This window comes from Mirounga leonina, unplaced genomic scaffold, assembly GCF_011800145.1.
Source record: "Mirounga leonina isolate KUSES-001 unplaced genomic scaffold, KU_Mleo_1.0 Mir_168, whole genome shotgun sequence".
Taxonomy (NCBI): domain Eukaryota; kingdom Metazoa; phylum Chordata; class Mammalia; order Carnivora; family Phocidae; genus Mirounga; species Mirounga leonina.
The window spans coordinates 24,274,946-24,302,349 of record NW_023270426.1 but is presented as its reverse complement, the minus strand read 5'-3'; the positions used below and the strand labels follow the sequence as shown (position 1 = coordinate 24,302,349).

Sequence of the window (27,404 nt, the reverse complement as noted above, 5' to 3'; positions counted from 1 at the left end):
CATGATCCTAGGAGTCCCAGGATCAAGCCCCACATCAGGGTCCCTGCTCAGTAGGGAGGAAATCCAAGAGACAAAAAAACAAGTAAAAGAAATAATGGAGATGGAATTGGCAAAATCCACACTGTGGGAAGCCTAAAGGATAAACATTCCATTTCTTCAGTCAAAGCTTGCAAGGAAATAGAAAGATGGGAGGGGAGCCCACAGGCAAAAGAGACTTAAGAGACATTGATCAACAGTTGTTGTATAAATCTTACTTGAATCTTGATTCAAAAAGTCATTAAACACACACATACATATTTGTAAGAAAAACAGGAAAACTGCTTAGACATTTAATAATACTAAGGAATTATTATTTTAAAAATTTTAGGTAGGAAAATGATATTGTGGTGATTTTTTAAAGATTATCTTTCAGAGATACATATTAAAACATTTATTGATCATTTATAGAAATAAATTTATTTTTTAATAATTTATTTCAAATTAAAAAATTAAATTTTAAATTTAAAAATGTTTCTCTAAACATATATGGTGGCAGATGTCCACTAGACTTAAGTGTTGATCATTTCACAATATATACAAATAACAAATCATTAGGTTGTACACCTGAAACTCATGTTAGATATATCAATTACATCTCAATAAAAAACAATTGTATAAAGATAAATGGGGGATATGAAGAGTATAGATGAAATGAGACGGGCCGTAAATTAAAAATTGGTAAAGCTGGGGAATGGTTTCTTAGGGTTCATTATACTATTTCTTTTTTTTTTTTTTAAAGATTTTATTTACTTATTTGACAGAGAGAGACACAGCAAGAGAAGGAACACAAGCAGGGGGAGTGGCAGACAGAGGGAGAAGCAGGCTTCCCGCTGAGCGGGGAGCCCGATGCAAGGCTCGATCCCAGGACCCTGGGATCATGACCTGAGCTGAAGGCAGATGCTTAACAACTGAGCCACCCAGGCGCCCCTATACTATTTTCTATGTTTGATAAAATGCCATAACAAAAAGGTTCTTCAATTTTTAAAAATGTAGAGGCAATATATTAAAAAACCTATTTTTTTTTTTTTTTTTAGTGCTACACTCTAAGAAGAACTTCATGTAAATTAAGCACACTCTTTAAACTGGAAAAAAAAATTTATAGTGATTGTATAAAAAAGTGATTCTCAAACCCCTGAGATAGCTCTGGAAACTATATATACTTCAAATTAGCATAAGTAGCTAAATGAGACTCCATGGTGGTACAACAGAAAAAACAAAGTCCAGAGTTCTAAGTATGAACATAAGCTCTGTCACTTATTAGCTTGGTTGCCTTAGGGTAACATGATTGTGTGTTGTTTCCATATCTGTAAGAATCTGTTTAATATTTCTTACTATACAGGGACCAGTGGTAATTAATAGAGATAACATAAGAGCTGAGCAGAATGTCTTGGTATTCAATAATTTCTTTTTTTTTTTTTAAAGATTTTATTTATTTATTTGACAAGAGAGAGAGACAGTGAGAGAGGGAACACAAGCAGGGGGAGTGGGAGGAGGAGAAGCAGGCTTCCCACTGAGCAGGGAGCCCGATGCGGGGCTTGATCCCAGGACCCTGGGATCATGACCTGAGCCAAAGGCAGATGCTTAATGACTGAGCCACCCAGGCACCCCGGTATTCAATAATTTCTTATTAAACATTTATCCCTTCTTTTAAAAGCCTCTTACAATAAGACTTTATGTAGAGGGACGTGAGAAGACTGTGGAAAGGTAACCACTGGTAGAGGACTCCTGAAGGGGACAAAGACAGTTGCTGAAAATGCTGGAGGTACAATGACTGAATAATGCATACATTAACTGCAGTGATTAATAATATTTGAGTCAGGGGAGAGGCCAGCTTGTATGATTGGTCTATGCTTTTGTTCAAAAACTACACAATCATCTGAACCATTAACAATCCTAAGAAATTATTTCAATAATAAATCAAAGGAAAAATTGAGGGTGGGCTATAATGAAATTAATGTTAACAGTAAAAGCTTAAAAATGTTGAATAAAGTTTTGCTAAATATTTTATTTTCCTTTACATATTAATTTCTTCATATATCTTTTTTTTTTAAGATTTTATTTATTTATTTGACAGAGAGAGACACAGTGAGAGAGGGAACACAGGCAGGAGGAGTGGAGAGGGAGAAGCAGGCCTCCTGCAGAGCAGGGAGCCTGATGCGGGGGCTTGATCCCAGGACTCCGGGATCATGACCTGAGCCAAAGGCAAACGCTTAACAACTGAGCCACCCAGGTGCCCCTTCATATATCAAGTTTTAAACAATGTTAGACATGGATAAAAAGAAAAATTTTATATTATTTCTTTTTTTTTTTTTTTAAGATTTTATTTATTTATTTGACAGAGAGAGAGACAGTGAGAGCGGGAACACAAGCAGGGGGAGTGGGAGAGGGAGAAGCAGGCTTCCCGCACAGCAGGGAACCTGATGCGGGGCTCGATCCCAGGACCCTGGGATCATGACCTGAGCTGAAGGCAGATGCTTAACAACTGAGCCACCCAGGTGCCCCAAAAAATTTTATATTATTTCTAAAATACATATAAAGGTATATTTCTACCTGGATCAGTTTTTTCCTGGTATATATATATATATATATATTTTTTTTTTTTTAAAGATTTTTATTTATTTATTTGTCAGAGAGAGTGTGAGCACAAGCAGGGGGAGAAGCAAGCAGAGGAAGCAGCAGGCTCCCTGCTGAGCAAGGAGCCCAGTGCAAGACTCGATCCCAGGACCCTGGGATCATGACCTGAGCCGAAGGCAGATGCTTAACCGACTGAGCCACCCAGGCGTCCCTCTGGTATATTCTTTATATGCTATAAAACTACAAATATTTTATGTAAAACTACTTATTTCTTCCTATTGCTTACCAATGCATAAAGCACAAATTATTTTAAAACTAAGTAATTCTGCCAAAAATTAAATTCCCACTTGTTCTTTTTTTTCTCTTAAGAAAAATATCAAGAAATGAACAGGCTTAAAAGTATCAAACTATAACCTCTATAATGTCATCCCCACCTCCACTTACTAACAGAGACTAAGAGGAACTAACTTCTCCCTTCCAGAAGCCACAAACTATTCAATGGAGAGAGAAGGTCGATGAGAAAGTTATGGTCATGAAGCAAAAATTAATAACAATAAAAAAATGTTTTAAAGATGACATTTTTAGAGATTTAGGAGCCTAAGAAGAGCAGTCAAATTGTGGAGCTGGCTTTCAACTTTTGTAGATATGAAAAAGTTAAGGTTAATAAAGTTATGAAAGCAATATAAAAGCCTTTTTCTAAAAGGCATTTTTAAATCCACATACCAGCAGCCAATAAATATTTAACCAACTCGAGGTGTCCCTCCTGTGAAGCCTCCATCAGAGGTGTGGAGCAGCCGAGTTCTATATCAGCCCCTGCCTTAATCAAGAAGTCTGCAACTTCAGAAAATCCTCCACAGCAAGCCAAGGTCAGAGCAGTTTCTTGGGTTTCTTCTGTCTGGGCATTTATATTTGCTCCTAAGAGGCAAGCATAAAAATTGATAAACTAGCTACAACACTTAATGATAAAAATGTTCTAAATTGTGTTAATCATCTCTCCCTACTTCTGGGATTCCTTCTAGAGTACTAATAATTTTATCATCAATGCAAAAAAATATTTTAGTTGTAGTAAACTTCACTGATACTCAGTACAAAATATCCAAAGGAAATGTATTTTTTTAATTAAAGAAGTAAAACTACTTTACCTTGCGCTAAGAGTAGTGCTACCATCTCTTCATGTCCTTCCCGAGCAGCTTCCATCAAGGGAGTATATCCTTCATCATTAACTTCTTCTAGATTTGCCCCCCTTTCAATAAGTAGAGCTGCCAATTCAACGTGTCCTCCACAGGCAGCTAGCGTTAACGGAGACTCAAATGAATCTGCAGGCATGTTCACTTGAGCACCACTATCCAAAAGCAAACGTGCTACCTCTACGTGTCCATCCTGCAGATTTTTAGAAGTAAAGCAAGAAGGAAGGAATTTTTTTGTTGTTTTGAGATTTTTAAATTGGGAGAAAAGAAGTAAGAGATTGAGGAAAGATGGAAAGGGAGAAAGAAAAGGAGATGCACCTTAGATATATACATATTATCATGCCCATCTGAGAAACCTGAGATGTCTTATCAAAAACTCCATTAAAATTACTTTACCTTACTTTTGAACAAACCCAAAATTTTCCACAAGAATCAGACTTGCGACATATATTAACAGTTCCAAATAATTACAAATTTTCACATTCTCTGAAGTTCAAAAACTGTTAAATCCATACACAATAGTACCTTAAAATAATTCCTATTTATACTACTGCCAAGTCAAATATAACTATACCCTCAAACCTAGGTGTCATATTTAAGTCATATCTAGATCTAACTGCATTAGATCTATTTAAGAAACAAAGACTTGACAAAAAAATAACAACAAATTCTATGAAGTCATTCCCACTTGGGATTATGTCACCAAGGAAAACCCCTGTGGGCTGATAGTACCCTCTATTTTTCTTCATCACTAGCTTGTTGCAATGAAAGAAAGAATTTTACAAAGATGTAAAAATAAATATCTATTCACTTGTAAATAATATTACCATGGGTCCATCTGCACAGAGAGTAAGGCAATTAATAAAACATTCTCATGGAGGGTAATTCATTCTATCCTTCTACCACCATAAGTATTCTTCTTTAGTTTCAAATTCTTTTTTTTTTTTTAATTTTTTTATTGAGAGAGTGCGAGCAAGAGAGCACAAGCAGGGGGAGCAGCAGAGGGAGAGGGAGAAGCAGACTCCCCACTGAGCAGGGAGCCCGTCGTGGGGCTCGATCTCAGGAACTTGAAATCATGACCTGAGCCCAAGGTAGCCACTTAACCGACTGAGCCACCCAGGCACACCTTTAGTTTTAAATTCTTTACTTCAAAATTTTATATAGGCCTTAACTATTGTTGTTGCATATAAAGTCAAATGCTATGTTGTCCTGTACTTCAAAAAGGACCAAAACACTGCTAATGAAAGGTAAAGACTGAGTATAAAAATAAGGTTTTATATTGGGCAACTCTTCTATTAAAGAATTAATTAAAGAAACCTTAATTAATGTTAGATTTCAGTATCCATCAAGAGTTTCATTATATTTAACTAAATGACTAGCTCAGCTTTGATCACTTTTGACATGATGCCAAAAACAAATGACTTGGCATTAAAATTTCAGTTTTACTAAAACTGAAATAAAATTCTAGCTTTACTATTAAAACACCAATACTTCAAATATATGTAAAATAAAGTATATTTTAACCAAATTACTGTATTAAGTTATTTGGTGTTTGAAATACGTTTCTAATTGAAAAGAAAATAGAATTTATAAGTATTAACAGATCAAGGAACTACTGCTATGCTCCTCTAGGCTCCCAATAGTTTTGTGTGAATTTACTTCAATTTCTTTATTGATTTCTGCTACCATATCTTGAGTACATATATTAAAATAGAAATTATACTAAGCACTTTTTGCTTTAATAAAAAAATATTAATTTTGTCAAAGGAAAAAAATAAAGAAGTAAAAACAGAATAATCCAATCTTAAAGGCCTAATATAATTATTAGAATTTTTTAAAATTCTAAGACTAGTCAGTAGCCGGTACTGGACTCACTCTCCTATAATAAACAACTGTAAAATTTGGGAAACAGATAAAGCAACTGGAGACACTGAACAGCAACCAACTTAAGGCTAAGCACCAAAAAAAGGTGCTACATAAGATGAACGCTACATTCACTCCAACTTTCTCTTTAGGCATCTTCCAAACCGTGGTCTAAGGAAACTGAGGCTAAACAAAGAGTGTAAGATCTCTTTCAACAAAGAAAACAAAGATCAGAACACAAAACAACCAAAATAGTTAGGACTTGAGGAGTATGGGCAGGATACCTGAGAAAAAGAAAATACAGAGTAATCTCCAAATCTATATAAAACTACCTTCAGATACTTGGGCAACTCCTGAGTTGAACACACTAAGGATGACACTCTAAGAGGCTAGGAGAGAATGGCTTGCTGGAAGGCTGGAGACCTTGGGAGTTCAAACTCAGCCAGAATAGAAAGACCAATGGTGAATATCCTGGCTTTCAAATGAGATGGTAGAGAGCCATACCTAAGGAATATCCAAAGATCAAGGTGCAGGGAAGTAGGAGTATAAGAATAAAGCTGAAATTAAGCCTCAGTATGATCAGAGTGATCCACTGGTTAATTTAACTGCCTGCTAGAACAAAACATAACAGTTTTATAAGAAGGACAGGATAATTAAGATACTTGAAAAGGGATCATCTATAGCATATGGCTTATAATTAAAAATACCAGACACGGGGCGCCTGGGTGGCTCAGTTGGTTAAGCGACTGCCTTCGGCTCAGGTCATGATCCTGGAGTCCTGGGATCGAGTCCCACATTGGGCTCCCGGCTCGGCGGGGAGCCTGCTTCTCCCTCTGACCCTATCCCCTCTCATGCTGTTTCTCTCTCTCTCTCTCAAATGAATAAATAAATAAAATCTTTAAAAATAAATAAATAAATAAAATAAATAAATAAAAAATAAAAATACCAGACACATTAAAAGGCAGGAAACTGTGATGATTGTCAAGATATACAATAACCAATAAAAGCAGACCTAGAACTAAATCAAATATAAGAGACGGAAGAAAAGGACTATTAATGATATATTAAAGGGGCGCCTGGGTGGTTCAGTCGTTAAGCGTCTGCCTTCCACTGAGGTCATGATCTCAGGGTCCTGGGATCGAGCCCTGCATCGGGCTCCCTGATCGGAAGGGGGCCTGCTTCTTCCTCTCCCTCTGCCTGCCGCTCCCCCTGCTTGTGCTCTCTCTCTCATAAAAAAAACAAAAACAAAAACAAAACAAAAGATATATTAAAGAAAATAAAGGGGGAAAATGGAAAAAATGAACAAAACAATAAATTTCAACATAGAATCAGAATATAAGAACATCATATCAATAATTATATTTAGCAAATGACACTACAGATAAAGGGCTGGTATCCAAGATCTATAAAGAACTTCTCAAACTCAACACCCAAAAAACAAATAATCAAGTCAAAAAATGGGCAGAAGATATGAAAAGATACTTCTCTGAAGAAGACATACAAATGGCTAACAGACACATGAAAAAGTATTCATCATCATTAGCCATCAGGGAAATTCAAATCAAAACCACATTGAGATACCACCTTATACCAGTTAGAATGGCAAAAATGGACAGGGCAAGAAACAACAAATGTTGGAGAGGTTGTGGAGAAAGGGGGACCCTCTTACACTGTTGGTGGGAATGCAAGTTGGTACAGCCACTTTGGAAAACAGTGTGGAGGTTCCTCAAAAGTTTAAAAATAGAGCTACCTTATGACCCAGCAACTGCACTCCTGGGTATTTACCCCAAAGACACAGATGTAGGGAAAAGAAGGACCACATGCACCCCAATGTTCATAGCAGCAATGTCTGCAATAGCCAAACTGTGGAAGAGCCGAGATGCCCTTCAACAGATGAATGGATAAAGAAGATGTGGTCCATATATACAATGGAATATTATTCAGCCATCAGAAAGGATGAATACCCAACTTTTACATCAACATGGATGGGACTGGAGGAGATTATGCTAAGTGAAATAAGTCAAGCAGAGAAAATCAATTATCATAGGGTTTCACCTATTTGTGGAACATAAGGAATAGCATGGAGGACAGTAGGAGAAGGAAGGGAAAAATGAAGGGGGTGGAAATCGGAGGGAGAGATGAACCATGAGAGACTATGGACTCTTGAGAAACAAACAGGGTTTTAGAGGGGAGGGGAGAGGGGGGATTGGTTAGCCCAGTGAAGGGTATTAAGGAGGGCACGTACTGCATGGAGCACTGGGTGTTATATGAAAACAATGGATCGTGGATTACCACATCAAAAACTAATGATGTATTGAATGGTGACTAACATAACATAATAAAATTTAAAAAATAATAATTATTATATTTAAATGTAAATGGTCTAACCAAACCAATTAAAAAACAAAGACTTAAAGAGTGGATTATAAAACATGACCTAAAAATATGCTGTCTGCAAAAGACTCACTTCAGTATAACAATATAGGCATATCAAACATATCAAAGATTGAAAAGAAAGGATAAAAACATTTATCAGGGAAACAATTACTGGAAAACAAGAGTAGCTATATTAATATCAGGAGCTATGTTAACAAAAGAGACCTCAGAACAAAGATTACCAGACAAAGAGAAATGTCACATAATGATAAAAGGGTCAATCACGAAGAAGACATAGCAATTCTAAAAATGTATAGGTACCAAACAACAGAGCTCCGGTGTGTGAAAAAGTGTGAAAAAAATGAAAAGCAACTAAAAGAAGAACGACACAAATCCACAAGTACAACGGAAGATTTTAACAACTCTCTCAATAACTGTTAGAAAAACTAGACGGAAAATCAGAAAGAATGTAGAAGAATTCTACCATCAATCAACAGGATCTAATTTACTTTTACAAGACACTCTACCACAACCAGCAGAATATACATTCTCCACAAATGCACAGGGAATATATGTTCACATCTTGACTATAAAACAAACTTCAAAAATTAAAAAAAAACTGAAATCGTATGAAATGTATTCTCTGACCACAATGGAACCAAACTAGAAATCCTTAACAGAAAGATCACAGGAAAATCTTCAAATGTTTGGAAACTAAACACACAACAAAATAACCCATGGGTCAAAGAGGAAGTTTAAAGTGAAATAAAAAATAATACATGGAACTGAATGAAAATGAAATATAACATATAAAAATTTTTTTAAAGATTTATTTGAGAGAGAGAAAAAGAGAGAAAACATGAGGAGGGGGAGGGGCAAAGGGAGAGGAAGAAGCAGACTCCCTGCTGAGCAGGGAGCCCGACATGGGGTTGAGCAGGGAGCCCAACATGGGGCTCAATCCCAGGACCCTGAGATCAGGACCTGAGCCAAAGGCAGATGCTTACCCAACTGAGTTACCCAGGCACCCCCAACACAACGAAATTTGTAAGACACAGCTAAAGTAGTACTGAGAGGGAAACTGATAGCACTAAGTGCATACAATTAGAAGAGAGAAAAATCAATAATCTAAGCTCATATTTCAAAAGCTTAGAAAAAGAAGTACAAAACACACCCAAAGGAGGAGAAGGAAGGAAACTCTAAAGAACAGAGTGGAATTATCATACTCGATGGTGAAAAACTGAAAGCTTTCCCCTAAGATCAGGAACAAGACAAGGGTGTCCACTCTCACCCCCTTTTTTTTTTTTAAAGATTTTATTTTTTTGACAGAGAGACACAGCGAGAGAGGGAACACAAGCAGGGGGAGTGGGAGAGGGAGAAGCAGGCTTCCCACTGAGCAGGGAGCCCGATGCAGGGCTCAAACCCAGGACCCTGGGATCACGACCTGAGCCGAAGGCAGACGCTTAACAACTGAGCCACCCAGGCGCCCCTACTCTCACCACTTTTATTCAACACAGTACTGGCAGTCCTGGCCACAGTAATCAGACAAGAAAAAGGAATAAAAGGCATCCAAACTGGTAAGGAAGGAGTAAAACTTTCACTATTTGCAGATGACACAATACTATATATACAAAACCCTAAAGACTCTACCAAAAAACTACTAGAACTGATAAATGAATTCAGTAAGGTCATAGGATACAAAGTCAGTGTACAGAAATCCACTGCATTTTTATACATTAATAATGAAGCAAGAGAAAGAGAAATTAAGAAAGCAATCCTAGGGTGCCTAGGTGGCTCAGTCAGTTTAGTGTCTGTCTTCGGCTCAGGTCATGATCCCAGGATCCTGGGATGGAGTCCCACATCACATCAAGCTCCCTGCTCAGTGGGGAGTCTGTTTCTCCCTCTACCCCTCACCCCTGCTTGTGATATCTCTCCTTCATGCTCTCTCTCTCAAATAAATAAATAAATAAATATGGGCGCCTGGGTGGCTCATCATTAAGCGTCTGCCTTCGGCTCAGGTCATGATCCCAGGGCCCTGGAATCGAGCCCCGCATCGGGCTCCCTGCTCCACGGGAAGCCTGCTTCTCCCTCTCCCACTCCCCCTGCTTGTGTTCCTCCTTCTCTGTGTCTCTCTCTGTCAAATAAATAAATAAAATCTTTAAAAAATAAAAAAAGCTATCCTATTTACAATTGCACCAAAAATAAAAAACCTAGGAACAAACTTAACCAAGGAGGTGAAAGACCTATACTCAAAAAAATAAAACACTGATTAAAGAAACTGAAGACAACACAAAGAAATAGACATTCCATGCTCAAGGACTACAAGAACAAGTATTGTTAAAATGTCCATACTACCCAAAGCAATCTACAGATTTAGTGCAATCCTTATCAAAATACCAACTGCATTTTTTACAACACTAAAACACATAATCCTAAAATTTGCATAGAACCACAAAAGACCCTGAAGAGTCAAAACAATCTTGAAAAAGGAAAACAAAACTGGAGGTATCACTATTCTAGATTTCAAGTTATATTACAAAGCTACAGGAATCATAAGAGTACGGTACTGATACAAAAAGAGACAAAGATCAATGGAATAGGATAGAAAGCCCAGAAACAAACCCACAATTATACAGTCAATAAATCTTCAACAAAAGAGGCAAGAATATGCAATGGGAAAAAGATAGTGTCTTCAACAAATGGTGTTAGGAAAACTGGACAGCTATATGCAAAAGAATGAAACAGGACCAGTTTCTTACACCATGCAAAAATAAACTCATTGGGGGCACCTAGGTGATTCACTAGGTTAAGCGTCTGCCTTTGGCTCAGGTCATGATCCCAGAGTCCTAGGATCAAGTCAGACGTTGGGTTCCCTGCTCAGAGGGGACTCTGCTTCTCTCTCTCCCTCTGCCCCTCCCCCTGCTCACGTACATGCTTGCGTGCATGCACATGCATGCGTTCTTTCGAATAAAAAATAAATAAAATCTTAAAAAAAAATAAAAAAATAAACTCAACGTATAAAAGACCTAAATGTGAAACCTGAAACCATAAAAATCCTAGAAGAGAACACAAGTGGTAATTTCTCTGACATTGGCCATAGCAACATTTTTCTAGATTTCTCCTGAGGTAAGGGAAATAAAAGCAAAAATAAACTATTGCAACTACCTCAAAATAAAAAGCTTCTGCACAGCAAAGGAAACAATCATCAAAACTAAAAGACAACCTATTGAATAGGAGAAGGTATCTGCAAGTGACCTATCTGATAAAGTGTTAGTATCAAAACACATTAAGAACTTCTACAACTCAATACCCAAAAAAACAAATAATACAATTTAAAATGGGCAGAAGACATGAACAGACATTTCTCCAAAGAAGACATTACCAATGGCTAACAGACAAATGAAAATCAACATCACTCATCATCAGGGAAATGTAAATCAAAACTACAATGAAATATCACCTCACATGAGTCAGAATGGCTAAAATTAACAACACAAGAAATGGCAAGTGTTGGCGAAGATACAGAGAAAAAGGAACCCTTGTGCACTACTGGTGGGAACGCAAACTGGTGCAGCCACTGTGGAAAACAGTACAGAGGTTCCTCAAAAAATTAAAAATAGAACTACCATCCAATCCAGTAATTGTACTACTGGGCATTTACCCAAAGAATACAAAAACACTAATTCAAAAGGATATATGCACCCGTATTTTTACTGCAGCATTATTTACAATAGCCAAATTATGGAAGTGGCCCAAGTGTCCATCGATAGATGAATGGATAAAGATGTGGTGTGTGCCCTGCAGAACAGGAAATGACATGGTCGACAGGAAATGCATAAAAAATGAGAGATGGAAAATCTCTAATAGCAGTTTATATTTTCATAATGGCTGTTTTGCCTCATTTATTAAATATTTGAGAAATCTTTATAGATATACAGTTTTATTTAAAAAAATTTTTATTGTTATGTTAATCCCCATACATTACATCATTAGTTTTAGATATAGTGTTCCATGATTCATTATTTGTGCATAACACCCAGTGCTCCATGCAGAACGTGCCCTCCTCAATACCCATCACCAGGCTAACCCATCCTCCCACCCCCCTCCCCTCTAGAACCCTCAGTTTGTTTTTCAGAGTCCATTGTCTCTCATGGCTCGTCTACCCCTCCGATTTCCCCCCCTTCATTCTTCTCCTCCTGCTATCTTCTTTTTTTTTTTCCTTAACATATATTGCATTATTTGTTTCAGAGGTACAGATCTGAGATTCAACAGCCTTGCACAATTCACAGTGCTTACCAGAGCACATACCCTCCCCAGTGTCTATCACCCAGTCACCCCATCCCTCCCACCCCACCCCCCACTCCAGCAACCCTCAGTTTGTTTCCTGAGATTAAGAATTCCTCACATCAGTGAGGTCATATGATACATGTCTTTCTCTGTTTGACTTATTTCGCTCAGCATAATACCCTCCAGTTCCATCCACGTCATTGCAAATGGCAAGATCTCATTCCTTTTGATGGCTGCATAATATTCCATTGTATATATATACGACCTCTTCTTTATCCATTCATCTGTCGATGGACATCTTGGCTCTTTCCACAGTTTGGCTATTGTGGACACTGCTGCTATAAACATCAGGGTGCACATACCCTTTCGGATCCCTACTTTTGTATCTTTGGGGTAAATACCCAGTAGTGCAATTGCTGGGTTGTAGGGTAGCTCTATTTTCAACTTTTTGAGGAACCTCCATACTGTTTTCCAGAGTGGCTGCACCAGCTTGCATTCCTACCAACAGTGTAGGAGGGTTCCCCTTTCTCCGCATCCCCGCCAACATCTGTCATTTCCTGACTTGTTAATTTTAGCCATTCTGACTGGTGTGAGGTGGTATGTCATTGAGGTTTTGATTTGGATTTCCCTGATGCCGAGTGATATTGAGCACTTTTTCATGTGTCTGTTGGCCATTTGGATGGCTTCTTTGGACAAATGTTCATGTCTTCTGCCCATTTCTTGATTGGATTCTTTGTTCTTTGGGTGTTGAGTTTGATAAGTTCTTTATAGATTTTGGATACTAGCCCTTTATCTGATATGTCATTTGCAAATATCTTCTCCCATTCTGTTGGTTGTCTTTTGGTTTTGTTGACTGTTTCCTTTGCTTTGCAGAAGCTTTTTATCTTGATGAAGTCCCAATAGTTCATTTTTGCCCTTGCTTCCCTTGCCTTTGGCGATGTTTCTAGGAAGAAGTTGCTGCGGCTGAGGTCGAAGAGGTTGCTGCCTGTGTTCTCCTTTAGGATTTTGATGGACTCCTGTCTCACATTGAGGTCTTTCAACCATTTGGAGTCTATTCTTGTGTGTGGTGTAAGGAAATGGTCCAGTTTCATTCTTCTGCATGTGGCTATCCAGTTTTCCCAACACTATTTGTTGAAGAGACTGTCTTTTTTCCATTGGACATTTTTTCCTGCTTTGTCAAAGATTAGTTGACCATAGAGTTGAGGGTCCATTTCTGGGCTCTCTATTCTGTTCCATTGATCTATGTGTCTGTTTTTGTGCCAGTACCATACTGTCTTGATGATGACAGCTTTGTAATAGAGCTGGAAGTCCGGAATTGTGATGCTGCCAGCTTTGCTTTTCTTTTTCAACATTCCTCTGGCTTTTCGGGGTCTTTTCTGGTTCCATACAAATTTTAGGATTATTTGTTCCATTTCTTTGAAAAAAGTGGATGGTATTTTGATGGGGATTGCACTGAATGTGTAGATTGCTCTAGGTAGCATTGACATCTTCACCATATTTGTTCTTCCAATCCATGAGCATGGAACGTTTTTCCATTTCTTTGTGTCTTCCTCAATTTCTTTCATGAGTATTTTATAGTTTTCTGAGTACAGATCCTTTGCCTCTTTGGTTAGATTTATGCCTAGGTATCTTATGGTTTGGGGTGCAATTGTAAATGGGATTGACTCCTTAATTTCTCTTTCCTCTGTCTTATTGGTGTATAGGAATGCCACTGACTTCTGTGCATTGATTTTATATCCTGCCACTTTACTGAATTCCTGTATGAGTTCTAGCAGTTTTGGGGTGGAGTCTTTGGGGTTTTCCACATAAAGGATATACAGTTTTATTGAAAGCTAAAAATAGGCTCTAAAGTAATGTAAACGTACAAAGCACAAATCTCCTTGAATGTTGCTTAAAGGAATATATGAATAACAAGGATGTGTATTATGGATATATATGATTAATTTGTAATATTTTAAAAATAACTTTTAAAGAATGCATAAGCTGCATATATAACTCAGGAGATTCCATATCTTTCTTCTATTTCAAAGGAAAGATTCTAAAATATAAAATTTCTTAGAGAAAGAAGCTCCTCTTCAGACATGAACAAGAAAAAACAATTAAAATTGTGTCAACAGTTTTGAGTTTATGAATTCTAGAGATTAAAATATTTTACTCTAGTGGGAAAAAATGAAAGTAACACTGTTACTTCTGCATTTCTGTGTCTGATCGGGAGGCTGTGCTTTGTTAAAAAGAATAGATGTCATTGCATAGTGTATATATAACTATTCAGGTATCAGCTGAGATTAAATATAGGTCCATTTTTGTTATAGACTTTTAATATTGAAGTTAATAGTTTTGGGTGTTAACTTCACTGGAAAACAAACCATTTTTAATTTCAGTTAACTTTAAAAACAAGCATTCTGAACAAATAAAAAATGTCATTTTACTTTAAAAAAAAAGATGTGGTGTGTGTGTATAGATACACATATATATACACATATAGATACACACACACACGATGGAATATTATTCAGCTTAATTAAAAAAGAATGAAATCTTGACATTTGCAACAACATGGATGGAGCTAAAGTATAAAACTAAGTAAAGTAAGTCAGAAAAAGACAAATACCATATGATTGCACTCATATGCAGAATTTAAGAAACAAAACAAATGAACTAAGGGGGAAAAAAAGAGAGAGAAACAAACCAAGAAACAGACTCTTAATTACAGAGAACAAACTGATAGTTACCAGAGGGGAGGTGGGTAGGGGCATGGGCAAAATACACAATGGGTATTAAAAAGTACACTTATCATGATGAGCACTAGGAATGTATAGAATTGTTGAATAAGAATATTGTACACCCAGGGCGCCTGGGTGGCTCAGTTGGTTAAGCAACTGCCTTCGGCTCAGGTCATGATCCTGGAGTCCTGGGATCGAGTCCCGCATCGGGCTCCCTGCTCGGCAGGGAGTCTGCTTCTCCCTCTGGTCCTCCCCCGTCTCATGCTCTCTCTATCTCATTCTCTCTCTCAAATAAATAAATAAAATCTTTTTAAAAAAAAAAAAAGAATATTGTACACCCAAAACTAATATAAAACTGTATGTTAAATATACTGAAATAAAATAAAATAACTTAATAAAAATTGTAAAAAATTACACAAAGTAGACATCAATTAAAATAACTGAAAAAAGACTAAACTCAAAACTGGCAGAAGGAAATAAAGGTTAGAACAGAGATGAATGCAATAGAGAGAGAAAAATCAATGAAATCAAAAGCTGGTTCTTTGAAAAGATCAACAAAATTGAGAAACCTTTAGCTAGATGGACAAAGAAAAATTTAAATTAGTGAAATCAGAAATGAAAGTGGGGACAGTACTACCAATTCTACAGAAATAAAAAGGATTATAAGATAGCACACTGAACAATTGTATGCTGACAAATTGAATAACCTAGATGAAATGGACAAATTCCTAGAAACACAAAACCTATCAAGACTAAATCACAAAGAAATAGAAAATCTGAATACAACTTTAACTAGTAAAGGGACTGAATCAGTAATAAAAAAAAAAAAAAATCTCTCAACAAAGAAAACTTATGGACTTGATGGTTTCTCTGGTGAATTCTACCAATTCTACCAAACATTTAAAAAAGAATTAACACCAATCCTTCTCAAACTTCTTCAAAAAACTGAAGGTGAGGGAACACTTCTTAACTCATTCTATGAGACTAGCATTATCCTGATACCAAAGTCAGCCATAGACACTACAAGGAAAGTACAGACCAATGTCTTTTATGAATACTGAATGCTAAAATCCTCAAGAAAATACTAGCAAAGTGAACTCAGCAGCATATTAAAAGGTTTATACACCATGATCAAGGAGGATTTATTCCTGGAATTCAAGGATGGTTCAACATAAGAAAATAAAACAATGTAATACACCACATTAACAGGATAAAGAGGAAAAAAAAATCACAGTATCTTCTCCATTGATACAAAAAAGGCATCTAACAAAAAATCTTTTTCATGATGAAAACTCTCAACAAATAAGGACTAGAAGGAAACTACCACAACATAATAAAAGCTAAATATGAAAAACCCACAGTAAACATCTACTCAATGGTGAAGACAGAAAGGTTTTCTTCTAATATCAGGAACAAGGCAAGGATGCCCACTTTCACCACTTCTATTCAAATAGTACTGGAAGTTCTGGCCAGAGCAATTAGGCAAGAAAAGCGGTGGGGGGGAAAAGGCATCCAAATAAGAAAGGAAGAAATAAAATTATCTCTGTTCACAGATGATATGTAGGAAACCCTAAAGACTATACACACAAAGAAGAGAAGAAGGAGTGATTGTTGACATGGGCTGAGAAGAAAGCTCTTGGCAAAGCAATGTCCCCACTAAGAGGCCGCCTATCCTTCAAGGTGGGCTTAATAATGTCACCACCTTAGGAGAAAATAAGAAGGCTTAGCTGGTAGTGACTGCACATGATGTGGATCCCACTGAGTTGGTTATCTTTCTGCCTGCCCTATGTGATAAGATGGGGGTTTCCTACTTCATTATCAAGGGGAAGGCCAGGCTAGGGTGTCTGGTCCACAGGAAGGCCTGCACCACTGTAGCCTTCACACAGGTTAACTCAGAAAACAGAAGAGCTCTGGCTAAGCTGGCAGAAGCTATCAGGACCAATTATAATGACAGATATGATGAGATCTGCTGTCACTGGGGAGGCAAGGTCCTGGGTCCAAACTCAGTGATTCACATTGCCAAGATGGAAAAAACAAAGGCTAAAGGACTGGCCACCCAACTGGGCTAAGTGTATGCTGTTGAATTTTCTGTACATAAAAGCAATAACAAGTTTTCTTTAAAAAAAAAAACAAAAAAAAAAAACCAGGGACGCCTGGGTGGCTCAGTCAGTTAAGTGTCTGCCTTTGGCTCAGGTCATGATCCCAGGGTCCTGGGATCGAGTCCCGTATCAGGCTCCCCGCACAGAGGGGATCCTGCTTCTCCCTCTGCCTGCCGCTCCTCCTGATTGTGCTCACTCGCTCTCAATCTCTCCCCCTCTCTTTGACAATAAAATCTTTAAAAACAAAACAAAAACAAAGGTTAAACACAGCACTGCTTTTCAATGTCATCTCAAATGAGTACAATTGAAAATTACCATGCAAGCCTCCATTAAGGCAGTGTGCATCTCATCTGTTTTGTGCTCTTGATCTGCACCAGCATCAAGGAGAAAGCGAACCATATCCAAATGGCCTTAAAAAAAAAAAGAAAACATGAATTTTCAAACCGTATTTCTGAAGAATTGAGTTATTAATTTAATACAAATGGGGAATCCTTTTCTTTCAGGTATCTATACAAAAATTTATGAGAACTGATTTTTCATTCAATAAAGGAATGACCGTTTTACAAAGCCAATCCAAAATAATAAGCACGCTCTCATCAAGGTATCTAGGTTTTAAAGACTGAATTAGTAGAAAGCACATAACTCAAGTAAAGCAATAATACCATTCTTTGATTTAATCTATATAAACTATCAAACTATCAAATCAAAACACTGAAATCAAATAGAATGCTAGGTAAAATGTGTTTGGATCATATTTTTCATAAAAACAGCATTAAAATAATGACCATAAACTCACTGTGGCAATGAACAGGCACAGAAAACTCCATTCAAAATAATTTCAACCCTCTGGATACATTTAATATATAAAAAGCCTTAACAGTCAGTAAGAAAAAGACAAACACTCCAGTAGAAAAATGGATGAAGGACATGAAATGGTTATTAAAAAAGAAATGTAAATGAATGCTAAACTGACAAAAAAATTAAACCTTCCTATTAAACAAATGCAAATTAAAATAAGACACCATTTTTTACTATCAAAATGGCAAATATTAAAAAGAATGATAATACCCAGTGTTGGTGAGGGTGTAGGGTGGGATAAAGGGCACTCTCAAACACTGCTGGTGGGAGTGTAAATTGTTTCAACCTTTCTAGAAGGCAATTTGGCAATATGTATCAAAAGCCTTAAAAATGTCCATACCCTTTGACCCAGCAATTCCACTTCCAGGAATTTATCCTAAGGAAATAATCAGAGATTAGGCAAAGATGTCTGCACAAGGATGTTATTACAGTGTTTTTAATAATAGTGAAAACTGGGAACAATTCAAGTGTCCAACAATAGGCAATTATGGTACATCCATTTGATGTATTTGCAGAGACTACTAGTTCCCTACTCAATACCCACTCTTTCAGTCTTCCATAGTAACAGAACTCTGATTTTTATCTGAGTGGCAACATGCCTCACTAAAAGACTACATTTCCCAGCTTCCCTTGCTATGTGTAGCCAATGAAATGTAAGTGGGAGCTATAAGGCAGAACTTCTAAGAAGATTCCTTAAAGGTAGCTTACTGATTTGGAAAGCACTCCCCATTTTGCCCTTAGCCTCTTTGTCCTACAACATAGATTGCTGGGGCTTTAGCTACCATCTTGGATTACAGGTAACTTTGAGAATAGAAATCAAATAGTAGGAAGACAGAACAGAAAAACAGAATTTTGAGATCTTGATAGCAGTAGAACAGCTATACTAGTTCTAGACAGCCTATACCCTTGGACTTGATTTATGTAAAAAAAAACAAAAAACAAAAACAAGCTTCTCTTTTGTTTAAATCATTATTAATTTAGGTTTCATGACACATGCAGCCATACCCACTCCTAGCTGAAATAGTGAAATACTATGTGGTCATCAAAAGTTGTGTTACAAAAATATTTATTGAGATGGGAAATGTACATGATATATTGCTAAATATAATAAGCAGACTATAAAGCAAGTATGGTTGTTTAGTTTAAATATATATATATATATATTTGTTTATACATATATGCTTAAAAAACACACTGGAAATAAGTATACTAAAATACTGCTTACATGCTTTAATCTTTATGTGGTAACAATACATGTCATTGTAAAATTTCTTTTCCTTATGCTTTTCTGTGTTTTTGAGGTTTTCTGTATCAACTGTGATTATTACCATTATTTGAGTGTGTATTATTTTTGAAATAAAGGTTGGAAAAATCATATAAAACAAAAATTATTAAAAAATGGAAACCCTCTAAATCTGTGCTACAAGTTTTCGTTGACTTCATAGCTACCTGAATAAATTTGAATTAAAATAATAAACATACACTGTGAAATTATACTTTATGAAATACAGGCTAAAATGGACTTTCTATATAATCTCTTACAAGTTACATAATTTGACAGCACAGGGAAAACATAAATATAAAATTAATTCAAATACTCAATACTCAAATATTTAAATATGCAAAGCTGTTATGAAAAAAACTGTAAATATTCATATATAGAAAGAGTACCTTTGTAGCATGCAAGGGTAAGAGCACTTTCTTTGAATTCATTAGAATGAGTGTTGATGCCTGCCCCATGATCCAGAAGAACTCTTGCAACTTCCACATGACCTGCACTGGCAGCTTCCATTAAGGGGGTATGTCCATTTTCATTATGATCTTCTATATTTGCACCTTCATTAAGTAGCACTTTCACAATGTCAACAAATCCTCCAGCACAGGCATATGTTAGTGCAGTATTTCCTAACAAAGAAAAAAAGATATACAGAATTATGATAAAATGGATAAAATTATAACTATGCTATGCTCTAGTTCTACCCCTTCAATTCCCTTACATAAACTGCTAGAACTATCATCTCACCTTTTTTTGTTCTATTGGTTAGAAGCATCATCTTAATTTTCTCACTAATTAAAAGATTTACTATAGGGGCACCTGGGTGGCTCAGTTGGTTAAGTGTCTGCCTTTGGCTCAGGTCATGATCTCCAGGTCCTGGGATGGGGCCCCATGTTGGGCTTCCTGCTCAGCAGGGAGTCTGCTTCTCTCTTTCTCTCTCCCTCTGCCCCTCCCCCCGGCTCATTCTCTCCCTTTCTCTGTCTCAAATAAATAAATAAATAAAATCTTTAAAAATAAATAAATAAAAGATTTGTTATAAACAGGCCAATTTACTTATTTTCCTACTAGATTAAAGATATGTGTCAGAAGGAAAATGTACCTAAAACAATGAACAGTCTTATGAATAAATCTGCATAGATAAAGGAAAGGTAAAAGGAAATTAAGAAATGAATATACATAGAAAGAAAATGTTAAGGATTTCTAGGCTGTACAGTATCAAAAGAAAAAGGAGTAATTTTGAATGATACACTAGAATATTTTAAATAAAAACATACTGAAAGGGATTTTTCAAGATGACACTTCATCTTACTTGACAAGCTAATGAAGTAGGAAGATATAACCCCTCAGCATAACTCCTTCAAAAGAAAAATTTCTTTAAAAGGTCATTATCCCATTATTGGTTTGCCACTTATTTCTTTCCTGATTTTGTTTTGAGGATTTTTATTTATTAGAGGAGGTAAGGGAGATGGTTTAACTATCTATTAGTATGGCATTGAAGAAGACGGTTTTAAAAATTCAGCAAGAAAAAGAAAAGTAACATTCCAGAATCCAATGTGTTCAGAATTCAACTGTTCAACCATTTTACACATTATGCATGTTACTATTATTACAACTAAGACAAAGCAGTCAGCAAAATAGTCTACAATCCCTTCTAGGAAGTCTTGCTCATCATCTACATTTAATATTTACTTAATGGTATGGAACAATGATACACTTTCATTATATGTTGCTGCCTCACCAAATCCAAGTAATCTTTTTTTTTTTTTTTTAAAGATTTTATTTATTTATTTGAGAGAGAGAGAATGAGAGAGAGCACATGAGAGGGGGGAGGGTCAGAGGGAGAAGCAGACTCCCTGCCAAGCAGGGAGCCCGATGCGGGACTCGATCCAGGGACTCCAGGATCATGACCTGAGCCGAAGGCAGTTGCTCAACCAACTGAGCCACCCAGGCGCCCCCAAATCCAAGTAATCTTACTCCTAAAACTGTATCTGTAACTCAAGACACATGACCAACGCTCCTCCTATCTATGCGTCTGGCAAGTATAAATAACTAAAAGAATACCTCTTACTAGAATAGAATTCATCCTGCCACAAGAATATCTTAGTAGTAAATGCATTCAGTATGCCTGACATGAAAAACCCCACAGGGTAAATACCCTCAGGTTAATCTATAATCTAAAGTCAAGGCAGTAGGATTTAAATGAGATAAAGAATTATAAGACATACAGTTCATAATTTTGCCTCTTTATGTTACATATCATTATGGCAAAAAAGAAACTGTCTCCAGCAGAAAAACTGTCAATCTTAGGCAAAGAGAATCTCAGTCTTTTGAAGATACCAAATTAATTTATATTTTACTCAGTTTCTAGACAACGGCTAAGATTTTTCTGTAGTGTGATGTTCCAGTTGTAAAAATCAAATTTTTATCTCTTAGGTTATAATTAAATACATCAATTTATTTTCCTCAAATTAACACATAATTTTCTACTTACCTGTTGCTGACTGGGAGTTGACATCTGCATCATGAAGAAGTAATAATTTCACAATATCTAAATAACCTCCACTGGATGCTGCCATTAGGGGAGTTATGTCTCCTTTATTCCCTCTATCTTCAACATTAGCATGCATAGCAAGCAATACCTTTAAAACACATTACACAGAGAGAAAAACTGTCAGTTCTTACTGTTAATAGTATTTCTAGAGAAATAAATGCATAAATGCAACATAAAATGTTAACTGCTCTTGTCAAAGAATTTGTGTTATACTTGGGATTATCTAGCAATAGAACAGCAAAACTATACTCCCAAGACAGAAACTAACTGGTAAATACATGGTTATTTCCCAATATTGCTATAACAGACAAAAAATTAAAAGAATTGAGATAATCTGGATGAAATGACAATAAATCACTACTTTCCATTATTGTCATGAAATGACAATAAATCACTACTTTCCATTATAAAAATAATAAATTATTTTTAAAGACAAGTTGAAAATATCACTATTACTTTTATATGTTTCTTATTCATTAGGAACAGTTTTGAGTAAATGGCAGAAAAATGCACCATGCCCAGTTACATGTGTAGGCAACAAAATTACCAGTTTCTATTTTACCTACTGCCCAAAAGGAAGGAATTTGGCCTCTAATGATAATTTCTTTGATTAGTAATAAAAACAAAACATCAAAATCCTTCCACAATTTCAATACTCAAGAAAATTTCTGCTTACTTGTGCTAATTCATAATACCCTGCTGAGCAAGCCAGACACAGCAGACTTTCTCCTTCTTCTGTATGTTCATTTACACTTCTGCCTTCATCTAGCAATTTACGAACAGCATTCACATCCCCATCTGAACAAGCTTCTGCCAGACTACGACTGAAAACAAAACCATCAACAATTAACCAAGAAAGACTCAGAAACCTATGATAATAAATTATATTAAATACAAAGAGTCATACACAGAAAAATGTTTATACAGTAAGGAGAAAAATTGTACGAACATTTTGTGTGTTTGTAATACTAATTATTCATGTAGGCCAACCAAGCCAGAAAGGCAGTAAATTGAATATGAAAACAGCTGTCATTTTTATTTTCAAAATGTTCCAACATATTGTCATATTAATTTTTATTTTTTAAATTTTTTTATTATGTTAATCACCATACATTACATCATTAGTTTTTGATGTAGTGTTCCATGATTCATTGTTTGCGTATAACACCCAGGGCCCCATGCAGAAATGTGCCCTCTTTAATACCCATCACCAGGCTAACCCATCCCCCTACCCCCTCCCCTCTAGAACCCTCAGTTTGTTCTTCAGAGTCCAAAGTCTCTCATGGTTCATCTCCCCCTCCAATTTCCCCCCCCTTCATTCTTCCCCTCCTGCTATCTTTTTCTTCTTCTTTTTTTTTTAAACATATATTATTTGTTTCAGAGGTACAGGTCTGTGATTCAACAGTCTTACACAATTCACAGCGCTCACCATAGCACATACCCTCCCCAATGTCTATCACCCAGCCACCCCATCCCTCCCACCCGTCATATTAATTTTTAAATAAAGTTTTAAAAAGTATTAGATGCACAAGTTTTTAAACTCTACCAATACAATAATTCCCAAAGATATTGGGATATAATTCTATGGCTTAAAATTTTATTTGGTAACAGAAGATGTAATTTATGTAAATATTTTACTGCACAATGGTTAACAAAATCAATAAATCTCAAACTTTAATGTGCATACAAATCACCCCTGTTTCTTGTTAAAATGCGGAATCTGATTCAGTAGTTCTGAGGTGAGGTCTGGGATTCTGCATTTCAAACAAGCTCTAAGGTGATGCTGATGCTGCTAGTTATGGACCATATCTGAGTAGCACGCACCTGGATTACTGAATTAACAACCCATTTCATTTATTATTTACTCAAGCAGTCAGCTTAGAGTTTACCACTATAATCTTTAGAACAAGTAATTTCCTTAGAAAGAGAAGTAAGATCTTACTTTGGATTTCTTACAGAGTCTAGTATAGTATAGTACATGCCACAAGAATGCTCAATGAATATGAGTAGAATGCAACAATAAAAATATAGTATCCAATTTCATATCTATGTAACATATATATATTTATATATCTACTTAAAATATAATATCCATTCTAATATCCGTTTAAAGTTATAATCCCCTCCAAAAGACAGAATTAACCAAAAGTTGCTACTTCCCCAAATTCCACTCAAGAAAATGTTTGATACCCAGAAAAAGTCATTATACACATACGTGTCTACTTGTCCTGCATTGTGGCTGTTTTCTGCTCTCATCCGTGTCAGTGCAGCAGCAGCTTCGTCTAATGCACAACTTACTGAGGAGGTCAGTCTCCGGAGTACCTCAGGATCTGCAAAAGCTTTACCATCAGCAGTTGACAATTTGCCAATTCCTTCAGTGTGCGTCAATCAATCAGGTAGCGCAGGGGAAGAAAAAGCAAAAAAGTGCAAATTGTAATTACACTGCTAAACACTGTTATCTAGGGCAAAAACGGCATAGTCTCCATAGATAAAGCTGACAATCAGAATATAAGGTTGGTATCAATTTTGCGACTAATGTCAAAAGGCCATCACATAACCACATCTCTACAAGGCATATATTAATTTGTCCCATACCTAACTGCAAATGTAACTTAACATGATGCTCACTGATGTAAATGAATGAAAGTTCTTTCAAAATATATAGTCATACAAAAAGATCTCTAGTAGAAGATCATATTTATACTATTTTCAGTAGTAATGAAGTGGGTATTCAGCACTAATACAACAAACAATCCAACAGTTTCTCCCTCTGGTTGAATAGCCACCTAGAACCATCTTCTAGGGTAACAGTGTGAATTAAAATAAATTCATTCTAATATTTATTATGTGCTTATGATGTGCATGGCACTACAGACAAAAAGGGATAAGGCATAGTTCCTGTCCTTACAGAGCTCAGTCTAGTAGGACTATTAGATGTCTAAGTTGCGAATGAAACTTTTTTTCTAGATTCAGTGAGGAATCAGTGACAACTGTAACAGAAAATTTCAATAATATCACTGCCTGATCACTGTTGAAAATGAGAGGAAAATAGTCAATAAAGGTTTGGAGAACAACAAGGAAAACAAGAAGGGAAAACCTGCCCATTAAGATATAAAATGTATTATGATGCCAGGCAAATTCTAACAGTATGATACTTACACAGAAACAGATTATATCAAGGATATATAATAGAGACCCAAAAAAGACCCTAGATCATTTGTGAATTCAATGTGTATAGACATGCAATTTCAAATCAAAGGAGATGGGAGGGCTTATTTCAAAAAAACTGTTCAGAAATTGGTTACCAATTGAAAATTAAGATCTCTAATTCACAGCATTCACAAAAATATACAGGTAGGCTGAAGATTTAAATGTAAAAACAAAAAACAAAACCCTGAAAAGTACTATTATACTATGTAGTGTTTTTCTCTAGGGGACACTTTTCTTTTAAGATTTTTTATTTTATGTATTTGACAGAGACAGAGAGAGAGAGCACAGATAGGCAGAGCAGCAGGCAGAGGGAGGGGGAGAAGCAGGCTCCCCCGCTGAGCAGGGAGGCTGAGGCAGGGCTCGACCCCAGGACCCTGGGATCATAACCTGAGCTGAAGGCAGCCGCCTAACTGACTGGGCCACCCGAGCGCCCCTAGGGGAGACTTTCCTAAGCGTGAGACAAATTCCAAAAGCCACAAAACAAAAGATTAATACATGTGATATGAAACATTTCTAATTTCAGTAAAAATTTCTATATAATTAGGCACAACATAAAATTAAGGCAAAATAAAAACTGAAAATAATCAATACCCAATAAATTTATTATCATTTATAAAGAGTATGATGCAACTTACTGATATTAAAGGAACACAAACTATGAAACTGACAAAAAAACTGAAGAGTAAGGCCTTCTGAAACTGCTGATAGGAATGTATACTGGTACAAAGTTGGCAGGGTCAGGGCAAATTTGACAAGTTATCAAAATTTTATATGTAAACATCCTTTGACACAGTGATACCACTTTCTAATAATTTGTCCTATAAAGATACTTGCACAAATAAGAAAAGCTACAATGAATATAAACTACAGCATTATTTGTGATATTGGAAAATAGGAAATAATCTAAATATCTCTCAATAAGGAACTGGTAAAATAAATTATGGTACATCTAAGTAAGAGAATATTATCCTTTAAAAGAAGGAGAAAGATAGGGCTGCTTGGGTGGCTCAGTCGGTTAAGTGTCCAACTCTTGGTTTTGGCTTGGGTCGTGAACTACAGGTCCCCATGCTGGGCTCTGTGCTGGGTATGGAGCCTGCCTGAGATTCTTTCTCTTCCTCTCCCTGTGCCCCCTGCCTCCCCCACTCTAAAAAAATAAATTAAAATAAATAAATAAATAAATGAAGGAGAAAGATAGACATACCGTATTATAGAAGGATGCTCATAATAAAGTAAAAAAAAAGGAAGTTATATTATGTGTAATAGGACCTTACTTCATTATTTTAAAAATTATGTATATTTAAACATATACATGTATTTATAAAGCTACAAAGGAACAAGTCTGGAAGTATATGTAAACTTTAACAGTGGGAAGGTTTTATTATCTACTTAATACATTTTATATTGCTTTACCTATTTCTAATTGTATTACATTTATAATTTAGAAAGTAATTTTGGGGCGCCTGGGTGGCTCAGATGGTTAAGCATCTGCCTTCGGCTCGGGTCCTGATCCCCAGGTCCTGGGATAGAGCCCCACGTCTGGCTCCTGGCTCAGCGGGGAGCCTGCTTCTCCCTCTGCCTCTCCCCCTGCTCGTGCTCTCTCTCTCTCTGCATCTCTGTGTCTCAAATGAATAAATAAAATCTTTAAAAAAGAAAATAATTTTAAAATTCTTCTTTAAATAGCTTTAATTTTTTTTCTAAAGTTTACTTACTTAAATATCTCTACACCCAACATAGAGCTGAAACTCACAATCCTGAAATTAAGAGTCACACGTTCTTGTAACTGAGCCAGTGAGGCACCCCTGAAATAATTTTAGTTCTTAATTTTCTCTAAGAATATCAAAGAACTTTAAAGAAAAATTTTTTTCAAATTCCTTTTTTCAGTTAAAATAGTGTCAAGAATTCTATCTTCCTTAAGAAGCCTAGTAATCCCTAATATGTTCTTATAATTAAAAACACAGAGTCTAGGGGCACCTAGCTGGCTCAGTTGGAAGAGCGTGTGACTCTGGATCTCAAGGTCATGAGTTCGAGCCCCTCTACACCCATGGGTATAGAGATTACTTTAAAAAAAAAAAACAAAGAATCTAAAATTCCTCAGTAAAAAGTCCAAAAAGCAAATGAAAATACTGAAGCACAAAAAGAAAATATTCAACCAACAGTCAACTTGCACAGGTCTTAGAAAGGACCACGTCAGGGCGCCTGGGTGGCCCAGTTGGTTAAGCATTTGCCTTTGGCTCAGGTCGTGATCCCAGGGTCCTGGGATCAAGTCCCACATTTGGCTCCCTGCTCAGCGGGGGGCCTGCTTCTCCCTCTCCCTCTGCCTGCCCCTCTGCCTACTTGTGCTCTCTCTCTCTGTCAAATAAATAA

The 27,404-nt window shown here is 36.4% G+C and overlaps 1 protein-coding gene across 4 annotated transcripts in view; it reads right to left on the bottom strand.

Moving 5' to 3' along the window:
- ANKHD1 (ankyrin repeat and KH domain containing 1) overlaps positions 1 to 27,404 on the bottom strand; it is a 123,587-nt gene that overhangs the window by 66,329 nt on the left and 29,854 nt on the right. For all 4 annotated transcript variants that reach the window (XM_035014289.1, XM_035014290.1, XM_035014291.1 and 1 more), the window contains exons 3-9: positions 24,046 to 24,202; positions 22,507 to 22,654; positions 21,771 to 21,918; positions 19,675 to 19,908; positions 17,461 to 17,555; positions 3,756 to 3,993; positions 3,337 to 3,528 (exon numbers count right to left, since the gene is read on the bottom strand). In XM_035014289.1, the coding sequence (XP_034870180.1) occupies positions 3,337 to 3,528; positions 3,756 to 3,993; positions 17,461 to 17,555; positions 19,675 to 19,908; positions 21,771 to 21,918; positions 22,507 to 22,654; positions 24,046 to 24,202 (1,212 nt within the window). The remainder of the gene's footprint in view (positions 1 to 3,336; positions 3,529 to 3,755; positions 3,994 to 17,460; positions 17,556 to 19,674; positions 19,909 to 21,770; positions 21,919 to 22,506; positions 22,655 to 24,045; positions 24,203 to 27,404) is intronic.